This window comes from Gavialis gangeticus, unplaced genomic scaffold (genome assembly GCF_001723915.1).
Source record: "Gavialis gangeticus isolate Ggan-Ray unplaced genomic scaffold, GavGan_comp1, whole genome shotgun sequence".
NCBI classification, from domain to species: Eukaryota; Metazoa; Chordata; order Crocodylia; family Gavialidae; genus Gavialis; species Gavialis gangeticus.
This window is the reverse complement of record NW_017729024.1, coordinates 125,238,000-125,247,849: the sequence shown is the minus strand read 5'-3', so window position 1 is coordinate 125,247,849 and position 9,850 is coordinate 125,238,000. Positions and strand designations below refer to the sequence as shown.

The following is a 9,850-nucleotide window of genomic DNA, read 5'->3' as shown; positions in this document are numbered from 1 at the left end:
TACACTTAAGGTTTAATCTGTGCATAGCGTGAGGAGATACGGAAACATCACAGCTTCAGTATTGCACAACACAACAACAGCAGTTCAGGCGGGACATAAAAACACCACAGCAAAGCAGAATTGCATGGGGAATTTGAATGGGTTAAATATAAATAACAAAATTTAAATTTGGCCAGGATGCTAGTATCCTGAAAACACTGCCTTTTGAAAAATGCACATTGGTATTGGTGGGAACAGGAAAATAGTATAGGATGACATAGCAGGATTGTTGCCTTCTTCATGCGCCTGTGATGGAGATTAAAGGGTCCTACTGGATATTGACTTCCCATAAAGTTGGGACATTTGGATTTGGGGATTTTGTTAATACCCATTTCTAATGTAAAGGGAAAAGGCTATTTACATTCATTTTCTGGCCCAAGACTGGCTTTTATACTCATCCTTTTTGAAATCTTTACATATATCCTTAAGCAGGCCATGTGGCTCAATCTGACAGCCTTGGTTTATGAAAAGTTATAGGTTCCATTCCATTTTAGTAACCTTGACACACACAGTTACTGAATGTAGAGTAAATATCTAAAATTGACAGCATTAGGTTTTTCAGTTCCCAGATACTTAAGATTCATTTTAATGAAACCTCTATGAGTCTTTCATGCAACAGTTATATGGAATCAAGATCTTTTAAGGGAATCCTGCCACCCCCAAGTAGCTCTGATTTTTAAAAGTTTGATGGAATGCTTTCCCATTGGAAAGTGAACCAAAATCTATATATGTATAGGGAATGTGTGAATGTCAACATTTTTTAAATGTGAAAACGTCAAACTTGAATCTTTTCACTCTTATTTCGTTTCAATAATGTCAAAGTATTTTGTTTTTGGTCACTTAAAATGCATTTTGCTTGTATCATCTTAATTTAGTTTGTATTTTTATGCTTTAATATTTTGTCACTACAAAGTTTTGGGATTACCAGCATTAGGTGTTTTTCTCTTACTGAAATGTTTAGATAATCCCAAATCAACTATTTCAGGAATTTTCCTTATGTGGGAAATTTTGAAAATTCAGTTTTTAGTTCTGTTTCAGAATCAATTTTTTATTCCAAAAGTCAAAACGTCCCACAGAAGAGAAATTTCTCAGCTACCGAAGAGTCAATGTATGGCCTCAGACTTTAAGAGATACACTGTTAGAGCCCTGTTGCACCTTACACTTAAAGCCTCACAACTGTTAATCAGCAGTGTTGTTTGGCTTAGTGGAGCCGTCACACATTAAGGCAAAAAACCTGCTCTGCCTGCCCCTTGCCTGCACAGCTGTGACTTGCCACTAGAGCAGAGGTGCGCAAAACATGGCCTGGAGGCCAGATTCAGCCTGCCATGTACTTTCATCTGACCCACAGCACCTACCAATGAATTGTACCCCACCTAGCCCATCCACCCCTGAGGGTGGGAGCAAGGTGCCCATGTATACACCCCCCCCCCACCAACACACCCTATTGTGCCTCACTCCCACTCTCCTGGGTGAAGGCCCCAGCCCGACCAGCACACAGCTTCTGAGCCAGGCTGCCACTGCTGCCAATGCTGCAGCTGCCGGGGAATGTGCTTGACTTCCCTGGTGTCCTGCTCGCTCCAGGCACCAGGTAGGGATGCAGCAGGGGTGGGGGCAGGGGTGAGGGAAGGGGAACTGCAGCTGGGCAGAAGCATGGAGGGTGGGGCTGCTGGCAGTGCGAAGCCTGTGTCCAGGGGGGCGGCAGCAGTTCAGAGCTTGGGTGGGCAGGATGTGGGAGTGAAGGCGGATGGGAAGTGTGGGGACCCAACACACACTCCTCCCATGGTGCACAGCCCCTGCCAGCGGTGTCAGCAGCAACAGTAGCAGCAGGCAGGGGTGCTTGGGATACTCATGCCTAGCGCAGGCGCTGCTTCCCAGCATGTGGCCTTGTCCAATGCTACACGTGGGGGTGATTGCATGGCGATCTGCCTGGTGCACATGCAGCCCCTCACTTGTGCGCTACTGGAGGGAAGCTCCATGCTCTGAAGCTGACTGCCTTCCCTGCCCCCTGCTGTGCAGGTCCTGGCCCTGCTTCCCTGCAGTCCCGGGACCTGAGCGGCAGGGGGCGGGGAAGGCAGCCTGCTCCAGTACGTGGAGCTTCCCTCTAGTGGTGTGTAAGTGTGGGGTCTGCACATGTGCTGCAGTGCTTGCTCTGTTGGACGTGCCGGGGGGGGGGGGGGGGGGGGGGGAGGTGCTGTGCCTAGCTGCACTGTGTCCCCACTCACCCTGACTCTGGAGGGCCTACTGCTTCCTGAAATGCTGGAGGAATTCAATTTGGTGGAAAAGCCATGGAGAGAGGACACAAATTAATGGAGCCGGAGAAAAAAATAGGCAGATTAGAGATAATCCTGCCCCGGAGTGGCATAACATTAAGCAGAATAACAAGTGCTGTGAGTCACTTAAAAGGTGTTAACATACAGCCAGCCCAGAGGTTAAGGTCTCTAGAAGCCACATAAAATTACCATGCAACAAGACCCTTAATTCATATTCAGGATAGACTTGATGACAACAGGCTGCCTAAATAAAGAAGTGCCAGTACTATGAGCAGGGTAACTGGAATAGTAGCAACGTGTTTTTCAGCTGGTAGCACAAACTTCAGAGGAACACCTGTTTTTTCCTATCTCCACCCAAATGTCCCCAAACAGAACAGAGACAAGAAAGCACTCTGAGCCAGATTCTTCTTTTGCCACACTGGGCTAAATCAAGAGTAACATTTCTGAAGTTAACTGAGTTCTGCTCCTATAAACCAGGGGAGTCAGGACCCCTGGCTTTAAGGACATCTCTTGCCTGTCTGGTAGAGTCCCCCAAAAGAAGCTTTGATTACTCAAGCCTCCCTGGCTGGTGTTCAGAGAGTTAAGGCAATGACCAGATAGCAGCCTTTTGGCACCAAGCTCCTCCTCAGCAGAAGGAAGGATATTGCTGTATGAACTGCCTGCTTAACAATGGCTCACATGTCCCTGGGGAACCGCCTGCAAATAGATTTCATCTTGCTTTCTCTTGTACTTTTCAAAGCTTCCTGTTTTCTCACGGTCCTTTTGGACAGTTTACAGTCTTTCTCCCACTCCCTCTCTCTCTTTGAGGAAAGGAACACCCTTCTTATGAAGAAAAAAAAAGGAAGAGGAATGGAAGGGAAAGACCGCACAGCAGTGGCTTTTCTACCTCCCTGCAGGCTGCAGTTTTCTTTACCTTTTTCTCACAGCAAAAGCAAATACCAGACTTTCCTATACATCTACTAATCGCAGTGGTGCACAGACTATCTAGTGCTGGAGAGTAGCACAGATTTGTGCCTCATGTTTCCTCACCCAGCTGCAGTTTGTAATCCCACTAAAGAGTGGAGATCTTTACAGCATTTGCAAACCTAAACTGATACTTCCTTGTTTAAAAAAATACTGCAGTATCCTACAGCTGTTGCCCAGGATGCTGCAGCATTGCTACTGGAAGACTTGAGGCTGCTTCAAGTGCAGCGAATAGGAGCTTTACCATTAGCACTGAAGTCTGTAGAATACACTGGGATCTTCTCTAGTGGTGCCAAGCACACTTGGTGGCAGCTAGTCTAGATTTTCTTGTTCTTCTGGGGATATAATCCTGAACAGCTTTGCTTTTGCTATTTTAGAACTGCAGATTGAACTCAGCTCACCTCTTTTCTGAAAGCACTGCTCCCCCATGTAATCTCAGGTCCTCCCAAAATCCCACTGAAATGAAATGATCCCTAAGCCTTAAGGGTACCCTGGCTCATAGTACGTGGAATCTACTTGAGTCTCCTTGCCCATTCTGTCCCTAGTTTGTACCAGTCTTTCAGACCAATGTTTCAAACCAATAACAGAATCAAAAGCTTTAAAAACTTTACAAATTATTATTAAAAAGCCTGGGCAGGACCTAGTGGCCAGGCTTTGGAAAATGAGTTATTAAGGTATGATTGAATGGCTCAGCTAATTCAGCCTTCTGTAATGAAATGCTGTTAAGTCAGTGAATTGAGGCCTCTTAGCAGACACACAAGTTTAGTCCCCTTCTTTTAGGATGTTGGCTGTAAGTCTTAAATAAATCAGCCATTAATTAACAGTAAGAAGTTCCACATGTAGATCATATCTTTTCTTCAGCTCAGGATCTCTTACAGGTTTCACTCCACTCCAACTTTGTGTGGGAATTAAGAGTTTCTTTATTCCTTTCTGCTGGGGATTTCCTACAACAAAATGGCTTTTCCTCTTCAAAGTTTCTTACTACAGAGATGCTCTCCCTAAAAGTTGACACCTTTTCTGTTCCCTACCCTCAATGTTCCCTGGACTCAAGATGCCATTTATATCTCAGCACATAACTCTTTAACACTGAACATCTTCCTCTGAGTTACAGTCTTATAGCATGTGACTTACCTGTTTTCACCTGGAAAGGTGGATTGAGCCTGACCGAGTACCACTGAGCCTTTTCCCTTAGAAGGGCTAGGGGAACCTGTAAGAGGTCCCTCAGTAGAACCATTCTGGAAAACCATTTTCCCTCCTTCATTTTATTTTCCTCTAACTCCTCTTTCTCAGGGAATTGTTTCCTTAATGTTGCATAAAAGGGATGGACTTTCCTAAGAGGGGCAGGTGCACAGGTCTGAATGACCTAAGAGAATAGAAACCTTACCTTTGTTGTCCAGAGAATCAAATCCGAGCTGTGCTACATATTAAGTCCTCATATGTTTCCTTCAAAGAAAGTAAAATATAAACGTGATACTTCCCAAAAAGGCTGCCACCAGATTTATTTTTACACCGTATAAAGGCATTGTGAACTACTTTATTTATTCAGAAAGCTGTTCAACTTCATTTCTTTGGTTACCAGTATAGATGGACAGTTACAGGTGTCAAATTGCCTACCACTAGGTAAAATCTGACAGATGAAACAGAGTAGCCATACTACAGACAGATAACCAAAAGACTTCTGCTATGAATTATGTTTAATAAAATTCATCAGTTCTTCTCTACACAGTATTCTTTTATTCAGAGACCTACTGGCACATCATAGGCTGTTCCAGCTGCTGTTGAGATAACAGCAGAGTTGGCATTGTCCTTTATGAATTTATTATGCTAGTACTTCTGTTCCTCTCCATTCCCCTTCCAGTACATTTCATAGGATGCTTTTTGATGCACTGATTTCAGTGGTGATTGCTCACTAAATGTGAATAAGGCCAGAACTTGATCCTGCAGCCATATTTGATTGCACAGGTTTGTGAAGTCAAATGCTGTGGTTACTCCTGCATAAAGGGTTGGCAGAAATACACATTAAAAAAGCCCTAGATAACAATTGAGGAAAAGCCAATAAAAGCTTCTGCTTTTTATCTCAGTACTAGCAAATTCCCCATCAAGAATGACCTGGGGGGAGGGGAGGGGTAAGCTTACTAACTCTAACCCCCACCTCCCTGCACTGCCACGACCTCCCAGGAGTGTGGGGGGGGGGAGCTTGCCCTGCCATCACCTCCGTCCCCCTTCACCAGCACCCCGTGCCACTGGTACCTCCAAGAAGCAGGGCCGGGGAGCGGGGCTATGCCAGCACCGCTCCACCTCCTCCATCCCGGCCATCCTGCTCCATCCCTGCCATCACCTGACTCCCAGTTATCTTTTCTGCTTGGTGCAGGGGGGTGGACCTGAGGATTTTGTGAGGTCCCTTCTGGCCTTACAATCCATGAATCTAATCTATGAATGTATGGTGGTGCTCTAGCACGCCATCACCGCTTCCACCACCTCCTGCCTGTAATCCTTCTGGAGCACTCTGGTTGGTTGTTTCAGTACCCAGAGTGCTCCAAGAGCATTACAGACAGACAGACCAACTAAGTTCTTTATTATATTAGAATGTTATCACTTCTATATATTGTATGTTGTGAACAGGATCAAGTAATTAGTTTGAAACTATTCAGTTGATGAAAATAACCATTGCTTCATGTTCTTCTTGTGAATTCTTAAATTTAGACATCTGAAATTTCCTATGGCTTTTTTCAAATACTGCCAATCTGATAATTTTGTATTAGCTGTTTGTTTAAAATATTCAACAGTCAAAAATGGAAATAAATCAGTAGGCCAGTTAACTTTATCTGGATGCATAGGCTATGTAGTCCTGTTTTCAAATTGCATAGCTCTTATAATCAAGAGTTTTGTGTGCATAGTTACATGCATAAATTAATTACTCTTTTTCTGTGACTCTGAAGTATTTACTTAAAATTGGCTTTTTCTGTGAATCCTTTTCCCATAAGTTTATTTGTTAGAATATTAAGACAAAAACAATCACAAAGAGGAGACAAACACCCAAATCATTTAAAAATTCAGGTGAATACATGAATAACTTTTCTGTAGTATTCACCCAGCTCTAGCTATCTGTCAAAAACAGTATGTGGATACCATGCAAGCTTTTACCCTAGTTACCTGTATTCTGCTCCTCTTATGAACATGTGTATGAAACACAATACGGTGGTATTCTACCCAAGATTAGCCCAAAATGTTAGTCATCCCCTCCAATGACAAATGCTTGGATAGATAGCTCTGTAAATTTGAATTAGCCCTCAATAATAGCATAGTAGATTTCCAAAATGTCATAAATATCAAAATCAGAATGAGATAAAACCAAAATTTCTCATTTAAATTCAATGAAATCTTAATGAATACACTGTCAACATTTTCTCCCTATTACAAATATTGGAGAAAATAGTATCTTTAGGTATGGAATAAAGGTGAGGTCATGTAACATGAAGACTCTGATTAAATAACTCTATTAGAAAAGTATTTGTCTAAAATTTTTCCAGAAAGGAGTTAAAATGTAGAGGTTCTACAACTCATGAAAACATTCTTGGTTGGGGAAGACACCAATTTGAAAGGAATAAGTAAATTTATAATTCCTAATAAGAGTGTTTTAAATTCAGTTGTGTAAATCCAGATAAGGTTATCAAACTTCAGTGTCCTTGAGAGCATTCCTTTGTAGGAGAAGAGACAATAAAAGGATACTTATGGGGGAAAAAATGAAAAAGTATCGTCTTATCAAAGGGAAACCTACTGAGTCAATGGCTTGAGCTGACAAGCATGCAGCAGGGAAGTCTGAGTCACTAATGTAGCCCCAGGACTGTCTAAACTCCAGCTTACTCATCACAGGCACAAAAATACAAGTAGTAGTCAGAAAAGGAGCAGATTAGAGGAAAACCAAGAAAAAAAGGAATTGCTTGTTCTATCTTTAACCTTAAAAATTCTGTCACCTCAAGTCAAGTAAAGGGGAAGTTATAATCTCAATAAGTGTTCTATAGGTTTCCTTTCCCCATCTGATCTTGCATCTAAAGGTCTTCCTACTCCTTTTCAATATGGCATTGCTCTCAATTAAAGTCTAGATTTAAAAAGCAGAAAGTGTATGACCTAGCTCAGTGATTTTCAACCTTTTTTCATTTGTGAACCCCTAAAAAATTTTGAATGGAGGTACAGACCCCTTTGAATGGTAAATGTGGGTATTCACATACTTTTGATTGATCATAGTCATCTCTGGCAGGTTACTTAGACATAGTCTGCAGACCCCCAAGGGTCCACAAAACACAGATTGAAAACCATTGGCCTAGCTGGCCTAGAAATGTGTTACTTGTGATTTGTTTAAAGTTAAGAGCATGACAGGTTATAGCATTAACCCTCTTACTTTCTTCAGATGACTTCACCAGTTTTGAAGGGCCCTTGATTTTGAGTCTGCCATAAGTCACTGGAAACTTAAAGTGTAGCTGCGTAAAAGTGTCTGGACAGAATAACCCCAACCACATTGGTCCAGTACTGGGGTATTTTGGATGCAATTCACCATGATAAAATGCAGTGAGAAGCTGTTGGGTGCAGTACATTCTCATCTCATGAAGGGGGGATTGTATTTACCTTTAAAGTGTTCTTCTTGTCGGTATATCTACAAAATAAATCATTTTAATTTCCATTGTTTTTGACAGCTTTGTGGAAAGGAATTTAACAGAATGCACAATTTAATGGGACACATGCACTTACACTCAGACAGCAAACCTTTCAAGTGTCTCTACTGTCCCAGCAAATTCACCTTGAAGGGAAACCTCACCAGGCACATGAAAGTCAAACATGGGGTCATGGAAAGAGGATTTCATTCTCAAGGTAATCATTAGCAACAGTTATTTTTGCAGCAGTTTGAATACACATGATGAACACTCTAAAGGGCTTTGTAACAGGAATCTGAAAACATATAGACATTTCCTCTGTTAATAATATTGGAAGTGACTAAAACTCATATTGTTTGGAGATTATTTTTCAATTATTATTTTATTACTAATACACCTAGTTTTTGCCTATGGGGTCCTTGCCTATGACAAAGGCTCGGTGTCTTATAAACACAGGACAAAAAGTGGTCCTTGACTCAACGAGCTTTCAATTTCACTGAAAGGCAAGAGGCAACAAACAGAAAGAGGAGAGGAGCACAAGGAAACACTGAGACAGCATTGGTCAGCCTGAGGAGCAGTGTGTTAGCACACCAAGAACTTAGTAATGGGCAAGGTTTTTGTAAGCACCAAGGAAAAGGGAAGCATTAAGGAGGATTTTGAAGGAGGACAGGAATTTCTTAGTATGATTACAGAAATTTATCAAACACTGGCCCAGCCTGACCTGTGACTGCTCCCTGTTCTCCACCACTTTGGGGAAGGTGAGCTTCCTTCCACCTACAGAGCAGTGGAATTTCTCTTGAAATGCCTGGATGCATTTGAGGCTCAAATGAGAGAGAGTTGGTTATGATTCAATCTCGCTAAGACCAAGTCAATTATTGTGGGCTGGGAAATAATTAGAGAACATGGCTAGGATTACATTGATCCTCCTGACTGAGGGTGTAGTTTCATTATTTTAAAATAATTTTTATAACTTAATTTGGTTAGATTTCCACAGAATAGCAGAGCTAACCTGGAGGACTTTGCTCCAACTGAATTTGGTCAGGAAATTGTTATTTTTTTCTCCCTGGTCTTGGTGGTCATCTGTGAAGATCTATACAGGGCAACACATTTAAAGCTGTTGCCAAATAAGGCAGATCACATGTTGGGTGTCTCGCTGGGAGCATGTAGCTCCAGGGCTCCATAATTCTTGCTGGTTTGCTTATTGGTTTCCAATATGGTTGGTTTGACCTAAAAAGTAATTCATTCCTGACCAATTGCCTCTTTTGTGCTGTACTGACACAATTTAGAGAGGGGAACTCTAGAGCTCGCTTAGATTATAAGACGTAAGCATTCATGAGCATTTTCCCTATTGAATGCCAAATGACTTCAAAATCCATTCATTTCCCTCATCCAAAAGCACCTGAGTTTGTGGCTGTTTCTTCAAACAGAGTCAGCATATCAGAGGAGGAGATACTGTTAGGTTGGATTTTCTTGATAGCTGGCAATTCTATGCTGGGTGAGATCTATGTATGTTCATGGATACATATTTCCTATATACTAGAGTGTGATATACATGATCTAGCAATGTCTAAGATGAAAAAAAGAAAGGATCCTAATATATAACAATTTAGATGAACAAATATTTACAAATCAGGGCGTGGGTGTTTGTGGGTTTTGGGGTTTTTTTGGAAATGTGTTGTTTAACTCAGTGGATCTTTGGCTAGTTACACAATTGCTCATAAGTAAAAGCAGGCTGTGTACACTTTATCATAAACAGATTTTTCTGCTCCTAAGGCTTGTTTGATACAAGACATATTGTTTGTAAGCAGAGACAGATCCAGAGGGGAGGTGTGGTGGCACAGATGCACCAGCCTTTTGGTTGACGCCGTGGGAGCAGCAGTTGAGGATGTAATTTCAGGTCCCTCAGGGGCACATCCCATCCTCATATCC

At 42.0% G+C, this 9,850-nt stretch overlaps 1 protein-coding gene across 2 annotated transcripts in view; it reads left to right on the top strand.

Annotated features, from left to right (window-relative positions):
- The window catches only part of ZNF366 (zinc finger protein 366), an 87,826-nt gene that overhangs the window by 66,267 nt on the left and 11,709 nt on the right, over positions 1–9,850 (top strand). For both annotated transcript variants that reach the window (XM_019517668.1, XM_019517667.1), the window contains exon 4: positions 7,964–8,138. In XM_019517668.1, coding sequence (XP_019373213.1) covers positions 7,964–8,138 — 175 coding nt within the window. The remainder of the gene's footprint in view (positions 1–7,963; positions 8,139–9,850) is intronic.